At 44.1% G+C, this 25,433-nt stretch overlaps 1 protein-coding gene across 14 annotated transcripts in view; it reads left to right on the top strand.

Moving 5' to 3' along the window:
- MYO5A (myosin VA) overlaps positions 1-25,433 on the top strand; it is a 4,204,798-nt gene that overhangs the window by 2,885,380 nt on the left and 1,293,985 nt on the right. For all 14 annotated transcript variants that reach the window (XM_044078829.1, XM_044078834.1, XM_044078828.1 and 11 more), the window contains one exon: positions 14,232-14,443. In XM_044078829.1, coding sequence (XP_043934764.1) covers positions 14,232-14,443 — 212 coding nt within the window. The remainder of the gene's footprint in view (positions 1-14,231; positions 14,444-25,433) is intronic.

The raw sequence follows: 25,433 nt of genomic DNA, 5'->3' as shown, positions 1-25,433 counted from the left end.
CATCCCCAACATGTGCAGTTAATCCCCACCCTCCTACTCTTTATATGTATTCTTAATCCAATATTGCTGTTCCTCATGATAGGGAAAATATTCCAAGATACGTTGGTCTTGGATATAGCACATATTTTCATATTCAGAGTTTTTTTTTTAATTCTGGGGACCACAGTTACTGTGCTTGAACATTTAATAGACACCCCCCTTATTATGCCATTTTTTCTTTTGTATAGATAGGTGACTTATTGAATTGTAGTTGCGAAGATCTATTTTTATACGTCTTCTTCTATACTGAGGTTGCATTTGCCTTCTTCCATGTACTTAGTACTACTGTTATTTTCGAAAGTAGATTAAACAACATACAGTGAATATTCAAAACTCTAGCCAATGTTTGTGGAGCCTTGGGGCTACAATAGCCTCTGTTTCTTTAGACCTTCCTTTACCCTGTCACTAGTAATTTCCCATTAGTCTTTTGGCACTGTTTCCAAGTTGTCATCCTCCACTTCTTTTGTAAATGGCTGAAGAATTCAATTTTTTGTGTCTGCCTGTTTCTGGTCATCATTGTGAAATTTGCTTTCCACCTTCTTTCGCTTGTGTACTTTCCTTTTCTTACTTAATGTAACTCATTTGACTTGTGATTGCATCTTCTATTTACAGCCATGATGTAAATGTAATTAGAATCTCTAGGAGGCATTTTTACTAATGAATCTGTGTTGCATCAAATGTGGTGTAGTGCACTGTCATTGCCCTTTAACCCTAGGGGTCAGTAAAGGTAATGTTGTGACACGGAATGGTAGTGATTTGTTTCTTTTACTACTTGCTCATCAAACGGGTATAGTGCACTGACATTGCCATTTAATACTATGGACAGTAAAGGGAATGTTGTGACAGAATGGTAGTGATTCTTCTCTTTTACTGTGCCACACACACCATTAAATAGACTTGTATTGTGCTTTTCATGTCTTTGACATCCTATGAAGAGAAAATTATGGAACAGTAATGTATCTTGGAAGTAGAAGAAATGAATACCAGTTGCACAGAAATAAAATAAAGAATTGAAGCCTTTCACAGAAAATAGACTTTAGAGCATGGCTAAGAAATGTACACCAAAACAAATACAAATTGCTTAAGTGATGTATCACAGTAGTTTTTACCAAAAGAACATTGTGCATTTCGAACTTACTCTTGGCCTTTGTGGTAAGGGTAGATGAATCCAGAAGTTGCACAGATTTCAATAATGCGTGTATGTGTGATGTTATTTTAATAATTGAGCAAATGTGAGGAAAGATCTGGGAGGACTTTTACAGACATGGATTTTGAATCGACACGTTGGTAATCATTTTCTGTTTTGAGACTCATTTGTGCAAGTCCTGGAATAATGACATAGAATGACCGGATATGTGAACTTTTATATATTCCAAGTCCAAAATTGATGTCTGTTGAAATATTTTGTTTTCTCAAAGTTGGTATGTATAAGATGAGGGGGGATGTGGAGAGCTTGCCCACGTCAGGGGGTAAAAACAACTTTAATAGAGAACAGTGATATTCAGTATTCACTGTCCCCCTGTGTTTTTATAATTTTGAGACTCAAACTGAAGACTTGGAATTACAACTAGAGTCTGACAGACAATTACTTGATTTGTCTACTCTGTCCATTCTTTTCTTTCCTTTCCCTTCCCTTCCAGGTCCTGCTTAACCCATCCCTTATTTCATTTTGCCACAGTATGTAAGTAAGCAGTGTGGATGTGGGGGATCCCTAGCTTGTGTGTTTATTTTACATGAGGGCACATCAACTTCCAGACATTTGTTATTTAATAGCTAGCAATCGTTGTTGGCCTGGTCTACTTTAGTTCTCAAAGATGGATTATCAGAAATCAGCAACAGAGAGCCAGCAGTCCTCACCCATGGATTGTTATCAAGCCTTGATAACAGTCCATGGGTGACGACTGCTGTCTCTCTCTTGCTGATTTCTGCTAGCCCATCTTTGAGAACTAAGGCACACCAGGCTTAATATTGTAGCGTTTGGTAAATTGCTTGATCTGAAGTAGTTTAATTCATTTGATCTCCAACCTGTGGATCGGATCCGAGATGGCCACATCAGCAGCATCTGATCTGAGCTCCAAGCTCCTCCCCTTACTCATAATGCCCCTCCATCTCCTTCCTTCCCTCAGATCTCGTTTGCCGCTTTACAGCCAAGCATCGTGGTCACTGAGCTCCAGGCATTTCTTTCTTGTGGGTAAGTGCTTTAGAGTTACTTAGTCCAAGTTAGGTGCCCTGTTTTCCCTTTTTTACCTCCCCTAACTTTGTGCGTATTCATCTGTCAAAAAAAAAAAGAGTTTAAAAAGTTAGTGTTTGTGTACTGTGTTCACCTCCCTCGGCCTTCTCCCTCTGTTGTAGTTAGCCTGTGTGGGTGAGTGTGTGTGTTTGTGTGGGGCCTTCTTTAGACATGGCTGAGATCCCAAAGCCAGTCTTTAGAAAATGCATGTAGTGTGGCCATAGGCTCTGTCCAGCCGATGGCCACACTCTGTGTGTTGTATTCACATAGGCTGCTCTGTCTCCATGGGCTTTAACTCTAGAGCCCTCAAGGACAAGAGGGCTAAATTAGTGATGAAAGGGCTCCTGCCTGCATCAGGGATGGCTGTCCCTGTTACTGCTTCTGCTTTGGTAGTGGCTGCTACTGTATCCTCCCCTCCCCAGGCCTCTGGGATTCAAACTCCCAGCTCGAAGCCTTCAGAGTGGGAGAAAAAATGCAAGGACCGGCCTAGAAAGTGGTCCCTTGACTGCTCTGGTCCATCGGGGCCTCCCCCCAAGTCCAGGACTCCTCCTGGACCCCTCCTCCTAGAAGTAAATAGTGTGGGAAGAAATAGCCAGGGAATTGTTACGGCTAGGCTTGTGTAGGCCCTAGGGCTGATAGCCTAGTACCAACCTATGAATCTAAGTATCCTGCGACTCCGCTCACCCAAGTTCTCCCCAGAGCCGACAAGGTCTAGGCCACTATCTGGAGCCTGCCCTCACTAGCACTCGTGGACGGTGTTGGTGGCTTCTTCCTCCTGCTCCACCCACAGCTTGAGTGAGTCAGAAATAGGATGATGCGGAAGCTCATCCACACCCAGATCCAGATGGGAGTCTTGTCTGCTCCCTCTTCCTCCAGAGTGGGGAGCTCGCAACCATTTTTCACCCTCCGATCTGACCCTTGGTTTTGGAGTCTGTGAGTCAGAGTTCTCGAGGTTGGGTGGTCGGCGCCAATGGTACCTTGTACCTCGACACTGGTTGATGGCTTGAGCGGTCAGATCTGACTGGATTGGCTCCAAGCTCTCAGAGCGGTAGCCTCGGCATCGGATCCGAGGGGGTGCTGTCAGCTCAGAGTTTGTCAGAGCGCAGTCTCCCCCTAGGTATCTCGGCTCCAGTAGGCTCAGCTCTGGCTCTCCCGTCGGACTCGAGGGGAGCGGCTCCATCACTCGTTTCCCAGGATGTCTGCTGTCCTTTGGCGTTTATGGTGGAGAGGGTCTTCTCGAGTGGGTCGAGACCCCTGACCATTTCCTCTTCGAAATCTCTCCCGACTCCCTTGGTTTTGGGTAGGGCGCCGACCTTCCTGTCATCTTAGGACAGCCCATGCTTGATTTGCCCCAGGGAGCACTCACTAGGGAGCAGCAAGAAGTTTGTGAGTCCCCCTCAGAGAGTCCCACTAAGGAGGTTCCTCGCAAGTGAACATGCAAAAGGAGGCACTTGGACTCCTCTCTAGAGTCCCTCACTGACGACACTGACTTGGAGGAAGGGGAAGGTTCCCCCAGGTCACCCCCCAAAGATGTCTCCTTTGAAGACATCATGAAACTCCTACTCCAAAGGGGGGGGTCCACCCAAAAACCAACCCAGGATGAGTCAGTGTTCCTGGAGGCATTCGGCATGGGCCCGTCTACCTCCTGGGTGTCCCCCCCTGCAGATCAACTCATGGACCTCATCACCTCTAGAGCATGGAAGGAGATGGACACCATGGAGCCAATCCCCAAAAGATTAGATACGATTCTTAGCCCCCCTTTGGACAGAATCAGTTGGAGCAAGGAGTCCCCAGTAGATGCTATGGTGGTGGCAGCTGCCACTAAGAAAGAGCTTGCACAGCAGAGCTCTAAGGTTCATCCTCCTGACTGGCAGTTGCCGACAATGGATCGTTTGGGGAAATGAGTCTGCACTTCAGCCACCTTCACCATAAGGACGCTGAACTATATGACGCATGTTATCCGACTGCAGTGTGACTTTGTCAAGGAAGTCGCTGAGTCGCCCCCAGAGACATCGGCAGAGGGCAAGAAAATGTTCTCTGCATGCATGCCCACTCTGAAAGAGGTTGCCAATGCGTCCATGTGCCTCCTCTCAAATGCCACGGAAGAAGCCGCTAGGGCGGCCGGGTCCAGCATTGCTATGAGGCGACACGCCTGGCTCCGGCTATGTCATTTCTTGGAACCCTTTAAGGTGTCCTTTGCGAATGTTTCGTATGATGGCTCTTCCCTGTTTGGGAAGTCTGTAAGTGAAATGCTGGTCCAGAGTGAGAAGGACGGGAAGACACAGTTTGCCATTGGGATCCGCTTCTCCACCCCTCAGAAGAGATCCTTCTCCAGGAATCAACGAGTGGCAAAGAAGATGTGGTTCTGGAAATCTCAGTTCTCCCAGGACACTCAGGACTCTTCTTCCCCCAGAGGTAGAGGGGGTTATGACAGACGCCGACCAAGAGGCAGAGGGAGTATGAAGAACTTGGGGTCTTGGGAACCTTTCTCGGACAGACCTGCGCAGCAGCCCTGAGGGATTGCCCGACTGCTTATCTCTGGAGGCAGTTGGGGGCCGTCTTTTGTTACACCCAACGGAGTGGAATATCTGTGACAACAGACCGTTGGGTGCTAAAAATCATATCCAGAGGTTATTCCATTCCATTTGTTGCACCACCTCCCCAACCAAAACTCCTCCTGGATCTCCCAACCACACAGAGGGGGAGGAAGCAGCATTAGAGATAAGAAAGGTGCTAAGTAAACGAGTCATCCAACTTGTCCTCCCAGATTAGTCCGGATTGGGCATCTGTTCCAGGTTCTTTTTGGTGCCAAAGAAAATGGGGGACCAAAGACCCATTCTGGCTCTATCCTTTCTGAGTCTGTCAGTAGCCAAGGAAAAATTCCAGATGGTGTCGGTTCAGGCCATTCTGCCTTATCTGCAGGAAGAGGATTGGATGTGCTCAATTGATGTCCAGGACATGTACTATCATATCAAGATGATCAGGTGCTCCTGCAGGTTTCTTCCATTCCGGCTAGGGGCCAGTCATTATCTCAGCTGAGGGCTCTACCTTTTGGTCTCGCCACAGCCCCCAGTGTGTTCACCAAAGTCATGGCGGTGGTAGCAGCCCACCTGAGGCTTCAGGGGATCCAGGTCTATCCCTTCCTGGACTATTGGCTCCTTGCTGTCCACACCAGGTGTCTACTGTTTCAAGCCAGGGATCACTTCCTCCTCCTTACAAACAGACTAGGTATCGCAATCAACCTCAGCAAATCTTCCCTGGCCCCCGTTCAGAAGTTAGATTTCATTGGAGCTCGGCTAGATACTATTCAAATGAGAGTTTATCTCACCCCAGAGAGGATTAACAATCTGAAACTTCACGGATCTGGTACAAGGACGTCCCTTTCTTCCATCATTACCCGCGACCACAGTAACCATGGATGCCTCCCAGCTGGGGTGAGGGGGACACTGCTTGGGAATGACAGTCCAAGGCACTTGGTCTCCATCTGAGGCCAATTTGCATATCAATGTCCTGGAGATGAGAGCGGTTCTTCTTCCGTTGCAGGCCCTTCATGCCCGTCTTCCTCTAGGAACTATTGCTATCCAGTCAGACAACATGTCAGTAGTCTGGTATATCAAGTAGCAGGGCGGAACCAGGTCTTACCCCCTTTGTTGAGAAGCCATGAGTGTGTGGGAATGGGTGGTCTCCACCGGCCACTTTCTGGTGGCAAAGCACATTCTGGGACGGTCCAACATTTTAGTGGACAGGCTCAGCAGGACTGTTCTGATGCTTTACGAGTGGTCTTTGAATCCTTTAGTAGCAGAGCAGATCTTCCACAAGTGGGCTGGCCTTGCTGCGATCTCTTTTTATCTCCTTCCAACGTGAAGTGCATCGAGTTCTTCGCTCTAAACCCCCCTCAGGGGGAAGTACCCAGAGACGCATTGGTTCATGCTTGGCCTCCTGGTCTTCTTTATGCTTATCCTCCGTTACCTCTCATTCTGAAGTTTCTTCAGAAATCTCGCACACTGGGGAGCTCAGTAATCCTCATTGCCCCATCCTGGCCTCGCAAAGTCTGGTTCCCCTCTCTTTGGTCTCACCTAGTTAGTTCCACCGTGGATGTTGGATCCGGTTCCGGATCTCATTTCTCATCTCTTGGGGATTCCTCACCCAGACCTGGACAGTCTGAAACTTGCAGCTTGGCTGCTTCAGTTTCACTAATTATTAGGACTCCCAGTTTGGCTTCTCCAGTTAAAAACATTCTGGCGGTGGCTCATACGTCTTCTACCAGAAAGGTATACCGTAGCAGATGGAAACTCTTCTCTATTTGGGCCTCTCAGTGGAATACAAATCTCTTTACAGCTCCAATCCCAACTATTCTCGAGTTTCTATCTGGTATATTTCATCAAGGGGCTAGTTCTTCTACCATTGAAGTCCAACTAGCTGCCATTTCGAACTTCCATGTGGGGGAAACATGGCATGTGAAGTTGTTAAATCTCGGCGTTTATTCTCACTGATGAGTTCGGAGCTGATCCTCGGCTCCGACACGGCCGATAGCAAAGCTCAAGGTTTGCCAGTAGCTCGAGACCAAGCCCCTTATCCCACAATGCACTGCTGGAATTACCTCAGATCTAGTTTGCCGCGGCAGGAGAGATTTTTGATATATCGCAAGTTTTAAAAAACTTTTTTCTTCTCTTTTTGAGAGATTATTCATATTTAGTGTGTGTGTGTGTGTGTGTGTGTGTGTGTGTGTGTGTGTGTGTGTGTGTGTTTGTTGTTAAAAATAATAATAGTTAAAGCAGGTTAGATTGTAGTGATAGTGCCCTGTGTTGGTTTAGTTTTTCTTAGTGTTGGGCCCATTCTTAGCCCTATTTAGTTTAACAATTTTTACTTATTAGTATATTGTTTAGTGTGGGCTTAGCCCTGTATTTAACCTTTACAGGTTAATTTTGTGGTGTGTCTCTGTATAATATGTCTGATGAGAGAGAAAATTCTCATCCCAAATCGGGGTTTAAGAAATGTCCAGATTGTGGACAGAAAATGTCCGTCACGGACGGACATGTCCAATGTGTTTACTGTCTGGGGACTAAACTCCTCCAAGACTCCTGCAGTATTTGCCACTCTTTTTCATCTAGGGTTCTCTTGGAGAGAAGGAGAAAACTCATAGATAGGGGGTTGCTGCAGCATACTTTCTCTGAGGCGTTGGGTAGCCAGGAAGGTGCCAGCACTTCTTCTAAATCTTCAAAATCTTCTGATTCTAAACAAACCAAGAAGGCAAAGAGATCAGAGGGTACAGGGTCATTGGTTCCACAGTCCTCAGAACCGAGTGTCCCTTTGGTTTGGAGCCAGCTCCCAGCCTCGGAGCCGGTCTCTGAGGTTCCCTCATCTCCTCTGCTCCAGTCAGCACCTTCCTCTAAGTCTTCAGTCACCTTCTCGGATATGGATATGGATCGGCTAGTGCAGAAGCTTCTACTGGCACCAGGACTTGCTAAATTGTTGTCGGCCCCGACCACTTCGTCGGAGCCGAAGACCATTGAACCAGACTTGACTACTCCTCCGAGCCGTACTGGACTCTCGGAGCCAAAGGAGCCCGAACTGATAGTTGTTGAACCTATGGAACCGAGACCCGTACTGGTGTTATCGGTTCCATCTACTTGGACGTCCTCGGCGCTGACCAAGGATGCTAGGAGCTGACACTCTCCTGTCGGGTCCGGGGAGGATAGTCGGACCGATTTGTCGGTGCCGACTCTTCCTCTCAGGACTTCGGCTCGGATGAGCTCGTCTCCTACCTTGGGCTCGGAGCCCATGTTTTCGGTGTGGGAGGATCGGACGGTCCCTCCGGATCTGTCTACCCCTTCTCGTTGGAGCCATGGTGCTTTCGATGCCATGAGGAGAGTCCTGTCTCCTAAGAAATCGTCAGCACCAGTTTGGGTTTCCTTCTCCCCTCAAGCTCCTGTGTCCGCTTTTATGTCTACCGGTCCCCCTAAGCGTAGAGACCCCGCGTCTCAAGTGGCCCCACAGGGCGTCCCCTGCTCTTCCAAGACCTTCCCATATCTCCCCACTGAGGAAGTACCCAGGAAAAGACTGTGCAAGAGGAGGCACTTAGACTCCCCACAGGAGTCTTTGACATCCGACATGGACTTGGATGAGTCAGAAGGGTCCCCTCGATCCCCCTCTGAGGATATCTCCTTTGCGGAGATGTTAGAAATCCTTAGTCAGAGGGGGCGATTGGCAGTCCAAAACCCCTACGGAGGACGAGTCAGTGCTCTTGAAGGCTTTTGGGTCTCAGCCTTCCACTTCTTGGGTGTCTCCGCCTTACGATGAGCTCATGGAGCTGATCTCTCGTAAGGCATGGGAGTCACCGGAGGCCATGGAACCTGTCCCTCGGAAGCCAAATAAGTTCATCTCTGCTCCGGTGGACAAAGCCTTTTTGACCAAAGGAGTGCCTGCTGATGCCTTGGTGGTAGCTGCAGCCACCAGAAAGGAAGTGTCTGAAACATCCACATCTATCCATCCTCCTAACAGAGATTCTAGGATCATGGATAGATATGGGAAACGCATGTTTAGTTCAGCGACTTTTTCTCTGCGATCGCTGAACTATTTAACCCATTTTACGAGACTGCAAAGAGATCTCCTGAAAGAGCTAGGATATACTCTCCAGGGTACGGTAGCTGCAGGGGTTGCCGACAAAGTCAACACACAGCTCGCTACCCTAAACTCTGTTGTAAACTCGTCCATGCGTCTCATATCTTATGCAGCTGATGGTTTGAGTAGAGCTGCTAGTTCAGGCATTGCTCTGTGGTGACAAGCCTGGATGCGTCTCTGTTCCTTTGCGGAACCCTTTAAGTCTTCCCTTATCAACACCCCATTTGATGGCTCATCACTGTTTGGGCCTAAAGTAAAGGAAACTTTAACCAGGTGAGAGCAGGAAGGCAAGACCCTATCTGCCGTTGGAGTCTGTTTTTCTATCCCTACTCGGCCCTACCCCAAGGGCCCTGGGGGGGGGGGGGGGATGTGGTTCCGAAAAGCACAGGGAGCCTTTCAGTACACACGTGGAGAAACCCCCTCTAGAGGCAGAGGAGGGGTTATAACGGAAGACGCCGCCCGCGCAGCAGAGGGGGTCCTCAGCAACAGGGTGACAGAGGCCAGTTCTCTGGTCAGCCCTACCAGTGCTCCTGAAAGGGGGCCCGGCTGTTCGGCTCTGGGGGCAGTCAGGGGGTCGCTTGTCTTTGTACCCAGAAGCCTGGCTAAACATAACATAAGATACATGGGTACAAAGCATCATTTCCAGAGGATATTTCATACCGTTCTCTTCTCCACCTACTCCTGTAAGCAGAATCCCAGATATTCCACCCAGTCTCAGGGAACAAGCAATCGTAGAGGACAAAAATTGCTAGAAAAAAAGAGTCATCCAACCAGTCCCAGCAGACCAAGTTGGATTCGGAATTTACTCAAGATTCTTTATATTTACCTAAGAAAACAGGGGACTGGAGACCTATCTTGGACCTCAGCAGACTCAACCAATTTGTAAAGAAAGAGAAGTTCTGAATGGTCATGCTTCAGTCCATTCTTCCTTGCCTAGGGAAAGGAGATTGGATGTGCTCCATAGATCTCAGGGACACGTACTATCACATAAAGATGAACAGGCGCTCCAGGGGTCACCTGCGTTTCCGGCTGGGAGCCAATCATTACCAGTTTTGAGCCTTGCCCTTTGGTCTCACTACAGCCCCCAGGGTGTTCACCAAATGCATGGCAGTGGTCACGGCTCTCCTGAGGCGTCTAGGATTCCAGGTGTTTCCATACCTAGTCGATTGGCTCCTCACTGCTACCACCAGGCATCAATTGACTCAGGCAACACAATATACTCTGACACTCTGCCATCAGTTAGGCATTACAATCAACTTCGAAAAGTCTGCCTTATTGCCATCGCAGCATACCGTTTTCATAGGAGCAGAGTTAGATACCTCAACCACCACTCTACGTCTTCCAATCGAAAGAGTCTCACTTCTTCGCCAGCACGTCATCTCACTTGTGTCAAAGAACAAAGCTACAGCAACAGAGGTCTTGAAGGAATTAGGGTTGATGGTGGCAGCAATCCTGGCTGTACCACTCGCAAAGATGCATATACGAATCCTTCAATGGCTCCTCTTCGCTCAGTGGTCCTACCAAAAGCTACCGATGCACTACATGATTCTCATCACAGATTCTTGCAAGAGAGACCTTTAGTGGTGGTTGACGTCTCTTCATGTTACAATCGGAAGACCCTTTGCCCCCCCCCCCCCCAGTAGCCACTGTGACCACGGACGCTTCCCTGATAGGGTGGGGGGGCATTTTCAGGGAAAGACTGCCCAAGGCACATGGATGGATCAAGAGTCACATCTGCATATCAGTGTTCTGGAGTTGAGAGCTGTACTTCTGCCGTTGCAGTACTTTCAGGACTCTCGTCCTCTAGGGACAATTGCAATTCAGATGGACAACATGTCAGTGGTCTGGTACTTGAACAAACAAGGCAGAATCAAGTCTTACCCCCTTTGTCGAGAAGCACTCAGTGTATGGCAATGGGCTGTGTCTTCCCACCATTTTCTGTCAGCAATGCACATCCTGGGGAAATCCAGTGCGATAACGGACAAGCTAAGCAGGGCAATACTGTTGCCTCATGAGAGGTCTCTCAACCAACGAGTTGCGGATCTGATTTTCGGCAAGTGGGACCAGCCTTGCTGCGACCTCTCTGCCAGTCACATCAATACCAAATGCAGAAGCTACTTTACCCTAATACCACCTCTGGAACATTCCGCGAGAGACGCACTCGTACACGATTGGCCTCCAGGTCTCCTATATGCATTCCCACCTATTCCATTGATACCCAAGGTTTTACAGAAAGCAAAGTCACTGGGAAGGACAGTTATCCTCATAGCTCCCTACTGGCCTCGACAGATTTGGTTCCCCTTCCTTCACCATCATCTACTGGAGGATCCATGGATCCAGGACCCAGTTCCGGACCTTCTGACACCCGTCAGGGGACCTCCATCCTTCACTGCAGTCCCTAAAATTGACTGCTTGGCTAATCCACTTCCCCTAATTGCCAGGCTTCATTTGCTCTCAGATGATAACAAGACAAATTCTTTTGTCTTCTCACAAGCCATCCACCAGGAAACTGTACCGCAGTAAATGGAACAGGTTCTCAATTTGGGCCAATATACAGAAAATCGACCCTTTCCGAGCTCCTCTATCGTCCATTTTAGAATTTTTGACAAAGATTTTTAAAGAAAGAGCAGCAGCTGCCACAGTTCGAGTCCAGTTAGCCGCCATTATCAAATTTCCACCTTGGATTCGATGGGTTGAATGTTATGAGCCATAAGTTATCTAAGGCCTTTCTTAAAGCTGCCTTTCACATGAGACGACCTGTCAAAATTCCTTATTCTCCCTGGAATTTGAATTTTATGCTGTCTCAAATTATTCTCCTCCCTTTCGAACCAGCATCTTCTTGTGATCTCAAATATTTGTCCTGGAAGACTATATTTCTGGTAGCCATTATTTCTGCCCGCAGAGTGTCAGAACTTCAAGCATTATCTGTTAGGCCTCCTTACATGATTTTCTGTGCTGGTAGAGTATCTCTCAGAACAACCCCCTCGTTTTTGCCTAAAGTCTGTTCTGAATCCAGTATCAATCAGGTCATTGAGCTGTCAGTCTTTTTTCCCAACCACTCTAACAAATTGGAATACATGCTGCACAAACTTGATGTACACGGACAGCTCAGATTTTGTCTTGACAAGAAATAAGGATATTAGAAAATCAGATCAACTTTTTGTATCCTTTTCGGAAGCCAGAAAAGGTAATCCAGTGGCTAAAACAACTTTATCTAAATGGTTATGTGATTGTATATCCTTTGTTTATGCGAATGCAAGCATGCCATTGACACACAAACCTAAGACTCATTCTACCAGAGCCGTTTCTACGTCTTCTGCCTTTCAAGCTAAATTGCCCCTTGACAATATTTGTGCTGCAGCCACTTGCTCTAAGCCTCATACCTTTATCACACATTACAAAGTAGATAAGGCTTCCAGGGACAGGTCTTCCTTTGGTTCCACGGTACTGAAAAACGTACTTCCATGAGCCACCCAAGACTGAGGGTGCTAGGGATGCTTCCCACCAGTGAGAATAAACGGCGAGATTTAACAACTTCATATAAAGAAGTTATGTACTTACCATAACGTTCCATGTGAGTTGTTTATCTCGCCTTTATTCTCATGTCCCTCCCTCCTTCCCCCTCCTGGCTGACAGTTGACTTAGAGGCTAGTACCATCCTGGTTATTCAGTACTACTTTTTCCCCTTCGGGAAGTGCTTCCTTGTAGAAATAAATAAAAGGGTATATATACTCGCAGCAAACAAGATCTGAGGTAATTCCAGCAGTGCATTGTGGGATAAGGGGCTTGGTCTCGAGCTACTGGCAAACCTTGAGCTTTGCTATCGGCCGTGTCAGAGCCGAGGCTCAGCTCTGAACCCATCAGTGAGAATAAAGGTGGGATAAACATCTCACATGGAACGTTATGGTAAGTACATAACTTCTTTTTCCTTAGCCTCATCTAGACTTTGCAAAACCTTCCTTAAAGGAACCTTTATACTACGACCTCCAGTGAAAAATCCAACACCTCCTTGGGACCTTATCTTTGTCTTACAAGTTTTAGTCTCCCCACCCTTTGAACTGGTGGCGACTGTAGATTTGCAATTTCTGTCACGGAAAACTGCCTATTTGGTGGCCATTACTTCAGGCAGGAGGGTATCGGAGCTTCAGGCTTTGTCCATCAAAGCTCCATATATGGCGTTTCATAAGGACAGGGTTTCTTTGCACACGAACCCTTCTTTTCTTCCAAAAGTGGCTTCTGAAAATAATACTAGCCAAACTATAAATCTTCCGGATTTCTTCCCAAATTTATAAAACAAGGGCGAATACAAGTTACACATATTAGATGTACAAAGACAACTGAGATTCTATTTGCACTGAACAAAGCCTTTCCGTAAATCAGATCAATTGTTTGTGTCCTATTCCAAACCATTTTTAGGTAAACCAGTCTCCAAAGCCACCATTGCTAGATGGCTTTCCCAATGTATTAGCTGGGCATATTATGACAAAGGCATCTCTCCTCCGGGAGTGATCAAAGCCCATTCCACTAGATCTATGGCAGCATCAGCGGCTTTATGGTCTAGAGTGTCACTGGATGATATTTGTTCTGCAGCTACTTGGTCCTCATCTCATACTTTCATTCCCATTACAAATTGGATATATTGTCCCAGAGTAGGGCATCATTTGGCTCCGCGGTGCTCTGAAATATTCTTCCATGAGGGCCACCCAGATGTTGGTAGCTGGGGACTCTGTCCTACAGGTTGAAGATCAAATGAAGTAAACTACATCAGATAAAGAAGTTATGCACTTACCATAGCATTCATTCTGAGTAGTTATACTTCATTTGTCTTAAACCATCCCTCCCTCCTTCCCCCCCGACCTTATCACTTCGGTTCTATTTGGGTATATAGGAGAGGTACACATAGTGGCTCTCCAAGTGGTACTTGGTTAACTATATGTTTTTAGTGGTAAGGTGATTTGGTCACGCTTATGTTTCCTGGTTCAGCAAACTCGATCTGAGGAAAGGAAAGAGATAGACGAACATTATAGATAAGGGGAGGAGCTTGGAGCTCAGATCAGATACTGGTGATGCGGCCGTCTCGGATCTGATCCGGATCTGAATTACCCACAGGTTGAAGACAAATGAAATATAACTACTCAGATGGAATGTTATGGTGATTACATAACTTTTTTTTCCATTTCTTGGGATGGCTTGGCAAGTTTTAACTTTTAAATAAGTTTTTTTTATTATTTATTTATCGACAGGCTGTGTATTTTTATTAGGAAGTTGACAACAGCAGTATCTAGCTGTCTTAGAAAGCTTTTCATTAACTTGTTTTGTTGTCTTTCTGTAATATCACTAGGATCATGACAAATATCAGTTTGGGAAGACCAAAATTTTTTTTCGTGCAGGCCAGGTAGCCTACCTTGAAAAGTTAAGGGCAGATAAACTGAGAGCAGCTTGCATTCGAATCCAGAAGACTATCCGAGGCTGGCTTATGCGGAAGAAGTATCTGCGGATGCAGAAGGCAGCTATTACCATTCAGAGATATGTCCGAGGATACCAAGCACGATGGTAAGTGATCATATTATGCTCACGTACTAATTGTATTCATCTTTTTCTGGTATTTCAGTTTGCACATCATAGTAGAATTTCAGTTTCAGGTATTAACACACCCATTCATACAATTTGACACAACAGTAGCCACCATACCCAACTACTAAACCTATAGTCACACCCTGTTTAGACCTAGCAGTAACTAATAAGTGTGCCTCTTCAGGTACTTGTCGCTAATATCAGTATTTGCTGTCCAATCATTTTCAGTCCTTCTGCGGATGCTTTTACCTGCTAAGAAGTAGACTACCTGAAAATATATCCTAAACAACTAAATATTTGCTATTGATTTGTTCACTTCCTTTCAAATTCCCCTCAATTAACTTAGCATTAACTTTATTTTAAATGTACCCAACAAATAGTCTTGTCATGTTTGCTTATGTAACAGTGCAGTAATGTCCCCAGGGCTACTTCATTTGCTTAAACTTAGTGATTTTGCCTGGTATTTATGGGGAAAAAAGATAATTGCTAAGAATCCAGTTTAATGTGAGGAATTCAGAAACCAGGAATTGAAGAGTCATCACGTTCAAAAAATCTGTTTCTCCAGAGAAAAACGCCATAGACAGCTGTTAAACCTGAAGAAATTCTGGGTAGGAATAAGTAAAGCTATGATCTAAAGTTGTAAACCTCATTCTAATCTAACAGTCAAATTTGAAATGTTTAAAAATGAATTCTCCCCCTTACTCCCTTGTAATCCTTGCACCTTGAGTTCCTTAACTCTTCTTCCTTTCACCTAAGACGACTATTCATCAACAGACTGAAAAAAAAATGGTGACTGCTTTGACTATAGTAAACCTGGTAGTGACAGTCTGTTTCTGTGGTTCCTTAAATGTGGGAAAGGCATACTCTCTTATTCATTGTATCACCTGTTCAATTTAATTTCATGTCCGGGAGCCTTTACATTTGCCTGAAAATAATTCTTCATACCTCCCTCCACCTTCTCTAAGCAGCACTTCTGATTGTAGATCCATCTGTTTGCTAATACTCTTATCCAAATTAATTGAAAACCCTATCTACAGCAAATATTTGATTATTATCACATGTTTATGTATATCAGCATCAGTTCACCTCCAGGAAAAAATGCTGATAATACCCTCCACTTTCTGTCTTTACAGCAGTGGATAATGACCACATTACTAGTGCACTTTTTATTGACCTGCTGAAGGTATTCAGTCTTGTTAATCATGACCTCTGAATAGTTGCCTAATCTTGGCTGATTTTGGACCTATATCCATCTCCTTGTTTAAAGGTTCCCTGACTAACAGGTATTTTGCAGTCAAACTAGGATCTAGTTTTTTTTTTTCTCTCAAAACACACTGTGTTTTCCAAGGTTCTTTTTTGGATTCACCCCTCTTCATCCCTTTGTCACCTTCTGTTATCAGGTATTCATCTCATTAACCTCTGTTTTTGCAATAATGTCTTTATTCTCTCCAGATCCTGTCTGTTTTATCACCTAGCAAAAATGAGCTTTTCAGGGTCTCCATTTGCTTTTCTATTGACTGAGTCATAAACAACAAGTCTTAAAAACAAAATAAAATAAAGGTTATGAACTTTGGATGGTCATCTAGACTTAAATCATTTTCACTCTGCATTATTTTTCTCTCTTGTGATAAGAACACTCAGTGTTTTTCTCTCTCAAACATTTACCAGGCAAAACTGTGTTCTCTGTGTAATACTTTAAACCACCTTTGAAGAAGGCCCATGGGAAATATGCAAATGACTTCTTAAGGACATGCAGTAACTGTTCCAGCTGCATGGCTTCTGAATATCCATTGATTTTTTTTAATTTTTGTAAATCTTCATTGCTGCATTCAAGACAATTAAGCCAAACCTAATTAGCTGTAGATGTGATGTTTTACTCTTTTATGATCTAGTCAGTACAAGTTACGTGGATATGTTCCTCATTATTTGAAAATGCCTATAAGATTAATGATGACTCTAAAATTTCCCAAATTTGGACCAAAGCAAGAAATATAAAGGCCCCACAAAAAAGCACATGGGCAAACCCCCTTTTAAGGGGTCATTTGCTTATTTCCCTCATTCAAAAAAGGTTTAAAGTATTACACTCTGGGACTTTGGCTTGCTTGGGTCTTTTTGTTATTTAGCCTACGTGGCTTTTCTGTGTTATCTCTAGGCTTGTTGTTTTGATCATTATTTGGGAAATTTTGAAGTCACCCCCAATGTAATAGACATGAGGCTTTTTTATAAGCCGAGCATTTTCAGAGAGTGACCTAACTACCCATGTATGCTGAATTATTGAGCTCATAAAAATGGTTGCACGCATCCTGTCTATAGCTAGTGAGAGTTGGCTTAATTGCTCTGAATTCAGCAATGATGGTTTATAAAATGTTAAAAGTCAGCGGGAATTCAAAAGTTATGCAGCTGGCATACATGTATGTCTTTAAACGCTTTATGCAAACATTCTATGCTATGCAATGATTTTAGAAAATGATCTTTTACTGTGTTAGAAAAAGTTGCACGCCCAGTTAGGGGTGGCGAACGGGGGCTTTTATTGGAGAAAAAAAACCTTTACTGGCAGATCATTAACACTACTGTTGTACCAGGGATTAATGCTGTGATTTCTATAGGCTGTGTGTTGAAGAAGGCTCTTTCCTTATGAATGTACTCATTATTTTTTGTATTTTTTAACATTTTGTATTGGATTTTATGTACTTAATATTGTATTGTTGCTAAATGAAAATATATACATACAATGTACATTATGCATCTGTTGAAAATGTATGGTTTTTAATGGGGCAGGTCACTAAAGGTTTTAGCGCCATGGCTTGCATTTAAGGAAAGGGGTGCAATCTATTTTGTAACTGATGAAGTTCCAGTATCCACAGGAATGAAAGCACTTAGCAATTTTCATTAAAAGGTTGTGGACATTCACGGAGTGGTGTTTTGCTATTTTATTGTTTTCTGGGTACCCTTTTAGTGTTTTGCAGCACTGATATCTTTAAGGGGTCATTTTCATGTTTCCCATGGACTTTCTTGAAAGTAGAGTTAATATATTTACAAGGTTGAGATTCTGGTTTGCCTAGGCCTATTTCTTGTTTTTGTTTCTGTTTTTTCTATGTGGCATTTTACTTGCTGTTCTGCTTCTCTAAATATTTGGAATATTTCTGACTCCTTCCTTTCCACATCATTTCACAATGACCATCTAAAATGTGTTATACTTTCTCTCTTCATTTGTCACAATCTCTGGATTTCTAATTTCCTGAGTCTACAGCAGCCACTAAAAAGAAATTTTCCTAGCCCTGCTAGGAAATAGCCTTTCTGTACCAACTAATGTCTCAAAAAATGCAAAAGACCTTCAAAACTTATGCAATAGAAATTTTTGTTTCTCCTTTCCCCTCAATTTTATTATCACTGCACTACCTCCCAGGTCATCTTGTGTGCCATAAAAAAAATATATAACTACCTACTCCAACTCCTTTCCTACCAGATTACGAATAATATTCCCATCTGTTCGTTTTAGGACTATATCCTAGGTTTCATTGTTGCTTTTTTAGGTTGCAATCTTTATACGTGAAAGATCCTCAAACAATTTATTTTCCTCAGGCCAACCTTTATGTGTACTCAGCCCTAAAATCTGGAATATGTAAAAAAAAAAAAAAACAAATGAAACAGTGACCAAATACACAGCCAGGGTCGCAAAAACAAGCTCAAAACTATATATATAAAAAACTCACTTTGATAAATACAGCAAGGTAAATGCTTTTGCTTTACTAGAAACGCTTCTTCAGACCATTAAAAATGCAATCAAAAGTAAAGCTTTTTATGTATAATAGGCTGAGAGCAGTAACCAGTCAGAATCCATAAACAGATCCAGTCATCATAAAAACAAGTCACATGACCCCTGAAAGGAAAATGATATGGCTGTAGGGCAGAATCAGTATGTATGTTTAAGTGTGTACGTGTATATACATATATATATATATATATATATATATGTGTGTGTGTGTATGTATGTATATGGGACCCTTACAGATGATCGAACTTTTAAAAGTTCGACATTCATATGGCCGAGACCATATGATCGAACTTTTAAAAGTTCAAACATTCTGAATGGAGATTTCCATACAGCGCGGAAGGGGAAGCCCTTTTCCTCACTGTAGTGTGATTTCGGAGTTGGTATATTTAAATAACAGGGGGTGCGGGGGTTGCAGGGGGGCTTGCTCCCCTGCTAAAAAATATCAGGGCAATTGTTTTGGTTCTTTTTCCCCCCTTTTTTTATCAGGTGTTCAAACTTTTAAAAGTTTGATCATATGGTCTCGGCCATATGAAAGTCAAACTTTTAAAAGTTCAATCATCTGTAGTAGACCCATATATATATATATATATATATATATATATATATATATATATATATATACATTTTGTAACTGGGTATTGTCCATCTGGGCTAAAAATCTAGCCCTTTTTCAGCAGAGACCCAGGGAGAAAAAGCTCCCAAAGAATAAAAACGAGTATACATTGTTTAAGTAATAAGTATTGCAAAACTCCAGTATTACAAAGTGTACATAGGAAAAAAAAAAAAAAAAAAGTGTAAGAGTAAAAAAAAAAAAACAAGTTTATACAAGGTTCAAAGAGTTGCACTTCAAGCCATGAAAAAGAGACAAAATGTAATATCAACCAGACAACAATTTAAACAGACAATATTGAGTTACATAAGTGGAGAGACAGTAGATAGGAAGTTTGTATTCTTAGCCGAGGTAGTACAGGAGCATAGCCAGTGACTGGAGAAATAGTTTAAAAGGAGCTGTTTGAAGCTACAGGTATTGGTTATAGATAGCAAATGCTGGGGAAGGGAATTCCAAGTTTTGGCTGTTGAGTAGCTGTATAAAGAAACTCCATAAGAGTTGTGGATTTTGACAACTTTGAGAAAGTTTTTTTCAGCAGACCTGAGTAAGGTGAGGTTGAAATAGGGTTGTACAAGGTTAGATAGGGCTGGGCAGTAGTTGGGGCTATGAATAATGGAGTGGGCTACTATTAGTTTGTTTAGGGCTAGTAAGTTCGGAAGTTCAATTCAGTTTAGTTTTTGAAGGGCTATACAGTGGTGAGCTGCATGGGGAAGGTTAGTGGCAAATTTGGTAGTTTTATTATAGCAAGCTTCTAGGCTATTCAGATCAGATTTTTGAAGGTTTGTGAAGACTTGAGAAAAATAGAAAAGGGTGGATAGTAGGTGAGTTCTGGCAGTAGCTATTCTAACATATCAAGAAAGATATGGTTTAGCCCTGTATAGAGCACCTAATTTAGTGTAGACTTTTATGATTGCTGAAGCAATGTGTCTGTCAAATCTTAGGTTACAGTCTAGGGTAATACCAAGAAGTTTAGTGTATTCGACAGGTTCGATTTTTGTACCATTAGAGGCAGAGATAGAGAGATGGTTTTGTTGTTTTTTATAGGAGGAATTGCAAATATCATAAGTTTAGTCTTGTTTGGATTTAGAATCATTTGGTGGGCAGAGAGGTATTTTTCAATGTTAAGGGCAGTCTGGGACTTGGCTTGGAGTTCATTTATTGAGAGGGAAGAGCAAATAAGGGATGCATTGTCTGCATATTGAATGATGGAGGCAGGTGATGCTGCAGTATGGAGATCATTGGTGAATATAATAGAGTAGTGAGCCTAAGATGGAGTCTTGAGGGATGCCAGTGGAGATGCCCAAAAGTGGAGATAGTTTATTTTCCCATAAGTTGGCTTGTTTACAGCTGGAGAGGTAGCTATGGGACCATTTAAGTGTACTGGGGCTAAAATTTATAGAGGTAAGTTTGTTTAGGAGTATTTGATGGGATTCAGTGTCAAAGGCTTTTGATGTATCAAGGAAGGTGGCAGAGACAATATGGTTATTGTTTTTGAGTTGGTTAACAGTATTGGTGAAACTTAATAGGGCGCAGTGTTGGTGTTGTGTTTAGGGCGGAAGCCATGCTAAGTAGATGATAGGAGGTTATGTGTTAGAAGGTGGTTTAAAGTCTGTGTAGGCATTTTTCTAAGATTTTGGCAAGTGTAGAAAGTATAGCTGTAGGCCTATAGTTAGAAAGGTCAGTAGAGGGACCTCCTTTGTGAAGGGGTATGACATGAGATATTTTCCAAAGCAAGGGACATACTGTTCAGTGCTGGACCGGTTAATAAGAATAGGTATAGGATAGGAGATAGATTTAGCAGCAAGTTTAAGAAATTCACCAGGTAACTGATCTGCAGCAGGAGTGCATGGTTTTATTTTGATTAGGAGGGTGTTCTTCGTGTTTCACTGTTGCAGTCATTACATTTGGGTTATCTGCCTGCAGGTAGCCTTCAGCTGGCCTGAATACCAGAGTCTTGGATTCCTGCGTCGGATGCTGTCTCTTCTTTCATGACTTCAGGTCATCGGGGGTATAAAACATGCAGCCGATGCCATTACACCAGCCTTTCTTGCCACGCAGTGCCCAAAGCAGAAGCAGTTCACAAGTGCCGGTCGGCCGACTCCTGAAATGTTTGTTTTTGAGTTTCAGAATCGAAGTCGTCAAAAAATCTAAGTACTCCTTAGGGGATCCTTTTTCTTGCTCTTAACCGATGTCAGTAAAAGTTAACAATTGTCTTACCTGTGGAAAGCAAATACCTCATAAAGATTTTCATTCTTACTGCGTTCCTTGCTTTTAGACCCAGACCACAACTTCCCTCGCGGTTGGTTTTGTGCCTTATTCAACCCCCAAACTATTTGTCGTTGGTCTATTTTTGCAGCTAATTATTTTTGTACTCTGTATAACTATCCAAAAATGTCTTCGGTAAGCCATCTGACTACCAATATTCCAAAAAAAAGTGTGGATAAAGACAGAGACAGACCGCATAGGTCCAAAACTGCCAACGATGCTTCCGTTAAGCTAGTCGCCAGTTCGCCAGTACTCAGTGAGGTGCTTTCTCAGCTCCTGATATCCGCTACTTGAGATTCGCAGGCCTCTACTGAGACCCATTCGGAGTACGGTATGCCGTGAGATGCTTCTTCGACTATGGAACCTGTGGATGTCTCTACCTTGAATGGGTCTGGAGCCGCTGTGTAGGCACTGGCTTCTGAGGGTGTATTCAGGCCTACAGATTTGCATTTTAAACCTATGCCATCTTCTTCATCCAGGCCTGAAACTCGACCCACGCCTAGAAAACCAATGTCCAAACAGCATGGTCAGGCCCATATGCCTAAAAAACAAATGCTTAGAATGGCTGAGGGCCTTATTACTTTAATTAGGGGAAGCCAGCCTTCCCCCTCTCTAAGAGACCTAGAACTGATTTTCCTTCTGATTCTTCTGATCAGGATTCTGATATTTCTATTTCTTCGGATTACCAGGATTTGTCCTTATCTACCTATGAGAATTCTGATGCAGAGGATTCCATTCCCTCTGCTTTCCCTCCAGAAGATTTTTCTTTTGGTGAAACCTTGCACACTCTTAGGGAGCATTTCCGCTGGGAAAGCCAGGATTACCCTGACTCCAAAAAGAGGCTTAGGGAATTCTTACTCCTTCCTCAACACAGGCCTTTAGCTATCCCTCCTGTTCTGGACATTGTAGATGATGCCTTCTTGGAATCAAGCCTGTCCCCAGACACTTTACCTCCAGCTCCCAGAAAACCTGACAGGTATTACAGAGTACCTGACTCTCATAAGTTCCTCTTCAAGAATTCTACTGTGGATCCAGTGACCATTTCCCAAGGACTAAAGAGCATTAAGGCTACTGCTGCCAAAATCTTACTCCTTCTGATAGAAATTCTAGAGCCTTGGACAGATGAGGTAAGAAGGCGTACACTTCTGCTACTTTGGCCATTAGGGCTTTAAATTGCCAGTTTCATATGTTAAAGTACCAGCGGCATATTATGGGACTACTTAAATAGAAAATTATGTGGATTCCTGACTGTGCTGAACACAAAGAATTACAGGATTTAATGCATTCTGCTGAACAAGTTGGTAAACATACTTTGCAATGTGGTTTTGATTCTTTAGAAGCATCTTGCAGGGCTGCTGTCACTGGGTCTGTACTTAGAAGGCATGCTTGGCTTAAGGAGCAAAACTTGCCGAGCAGTGACACTGAGGTAATCCCTGGGGTATATCTGCGATCTCCCATCCATTGGTCAAGATTTCTCTTGAACAAGGCCAGCGAGGTGCTCTGCCTTACATATACCAGGATTTTATTCCACAGCATAGGGAGTCTTTGGGTGATGAATCTATCCCTCCAGCACGTCCTATTAATAGCCGTGTCGAGGTTTAAGTCTCCCACCCTTGTGGCTCTGACGGATCTAGATTTTTTGAGGGGAAGCATATTCATCAAATCTGGGTTTGACATGGCCTTGTATGTTAGGCAAAGGTCACCTCTGAGCAAGCGTGCGACTGAATAGAGCTGGAGTTCTTTCAGTCGGGCAGCATAGGACAGATGTTTGAGACCCTTTATCCTTTTGGTGAGGAACTTTTGTGGCCTCTCCAGCTGCTGCAAGTGTCGGGTCAGATACATTCCGAATGGGGCATTGTACTCAATCATTGGTCTGATGAGTGATGAGTATAGGGAGACTATGACCTCCCTTGATCTAGATGAGAATCCCTTCATGATAAGGTGGGCAATGTAGAAGGTCTTCCTAACTACTTTAGCTACATGGGTGTCGAATGACAGACTACTATCAACCTGGGTCCCCAAGTCCCTGATAACTTCTTCTGTGCTCAGTAGATTGCCACCTATTTGGTAGCTAGGGGTAACCTTGTTTTTCCCGAAAGGTATGACTATGCATTTTTTGGCATTTAACTTTAGGCCATGGCTCTGGCACCAGTTATCCATTTCTTTGAGACCCTTCTGAAGGATATCTGTGTCAGATGTGTTTTCTACTATGGCACCCAGTTTGCAGTCATCTGCAAACTTTGTCAGCCATAACCCTCCTGTGTTTGCTTGTACTTCGGAAAAGTAGATGCCAAACAAGAGTGGGCCCAGGACTGAGCCCTGTGGTACGCCACTTGTGACAGGCTTTGAGTCTGACATGGCGCCAGCAACTCTGACCCTGTGGGTTCTGTCACTCAGCCAGTTTGCAACCCATCTTGTGATGTATGGGTTAACATTTAAGCTGATGAGTTTTTCAATGATACCCGAGTGGGGTATTGTATCAAAGGCCTTCGCCAGACTGAGGTAGGCTGTATGGACTGCCTTTCCCTCATCAATGGCTTTGGTGACTGTTTCGAAAAAGTCAACCAAGTTTAGAAGGCATGATCTTCCTTTGACAAAGCCAAACTGGGATGGATCCAAAGTCTGCAAATTCCCTATGTCTTTATTTATGAGGTCCATTATGATCCTCTCCATGGCTTTGCAGATGAGGCTTGTCAAGCTAATGGGCCGGTAATTTCCAGGGTCGGTGGAGGCACCGCCTTTGTGAAGTGGGACCACAGTTGCAGTGCGCCACTCCCTGGGTACGTATCCAGAGGTAAGACTATGATTAAACAGCTGTCCTAGCTGTGGGTTTAATTCCTCGTTGAGTTCGTGGAGCACACAGCCGGGGACACCATCAGGTCCCATGGATGCTGTGTTTTTTGCTTTGGAGAGAGCAGTTCTCACTTGGGCGTTGGAGATGTTTGGGGGGCTGCAAAACCTAGATTGCCTGTTTGGCAACAAAGCAGAAGTCTTGGCCTTCAAAGAATTGTTTTTTCCAGTCTCTTCCAGGCCTTCTCAGTCCATACCCAGGAACAGCAGACCACGTAGGTTACAGTCTCGGGCTACGCACAGGCCTAAGCAGTGGGGGGCTCCCACTTCCAAAGCAGGAAGTAGTAAGACACCCCCTATGGAAAAATGTCACAATGACTTAACCTTAACCCTTCCAAGCCCTGCTCAACTGCCTGCTTCCTTAGGAGGAAAGCTTGCCCTGCATGCAAAAAACTGGGAACTCATTACCCAGGACAAATGTGTTTTAAATATAGTTTTCCAAGGATACCGATTCCACTTCCACACACTACCAACCCCCAAACGGTTGGCCAGACCTACCCCCAAATCAATGGGCAGAAGATCAACAGCAGGTTCTCTCTCTCCTAAGTATTAGGGCTATTCAACCTGTCCCAGCAGAAGAAAGGGGACAAGGTTTTTATTCAAGACATTTCCTGGTCCCCAGAAAAGACAGCTCCTGACGTCCTATCCTGAACCTCTCTGTTCTAAACACCTTTTTGGTAATCCCAAAATTCAAAATACTAACACTTCAGCAGCTGCTTCCTATGCTGGGCAAAGATCCCTGGTTAGCAACCTTAGACTTAAAGGAAGCTTACCTGCACATTCCAATAAGGGAATCTTGCAGGAAATACCTACGCTCCAGAGCAGGCTCCATGCACTATCAGTTCTCTGCACTTCCCTTTGGCTTATCTACTGCACTCAGGGTATTCACAAAGTGTCTGGCTCCTGCCATTGCATTTTGCAGGCAGAGAAATATTCATATATACCCATACCTGGATGATTGTCTGATTCAGGCAGAAAGCCAGGACTTGCTACTAAAACATCTGGCATTCGTAAAGAAACTTCTAACCTCACTGGGGTACACCATAAATGAAAAGTAATCTCACCTAGTACCCTGCCAACAGGGAGCAAGCTTGAACACAACTTCGCAGACGGCTTACCTCACTCCACAGAAGCAAGTGTATTTGACAACCTACTTCAAACTACTGACCACAAAGACCCAGCTATCTGCAAGGAAAATTTCGCAAGCCCTGGGGTTCATGGCCTCTTGCATTCTACTAATTCCATATGCAAGACTACCTATGAGGAAAACTACAATGGTATCTAAAAAGCCTATGGTGTCAACATTCTCAGGACCTGGAATCCGTGATTCCTATCATTCCTTGTATAAAGACAGAGTTCCTTTGATGGGCAGAGGCCTGCTACCACAACAAGGGGCTCTCTTTCACTCTGCCCCCTGCTGCCAAAACCCTAACAACAGACTCATCAGACTATGCATGGGGGGGGGGCTC

The sequence above is a fragment of the Protopterus annectens genome, chromosome 7.part1 (assembly GCF_019279795.1).
Source record: "Protopterus annectens isolate FY-2018-M chromosome 7.part1, PAN1.0, whole genome shotgun sequence".
NCBI classification, from domain to species: Eukaryota; Metazoa; Chordata; order Ceratodontiformes; family Protopteridae; genus Protopterus; species Protopterus annectens.
Note: the sequence above shows the minus strand (reverse complement) of the source record. Positions and strands in the feature narration are given on the sequence as shown.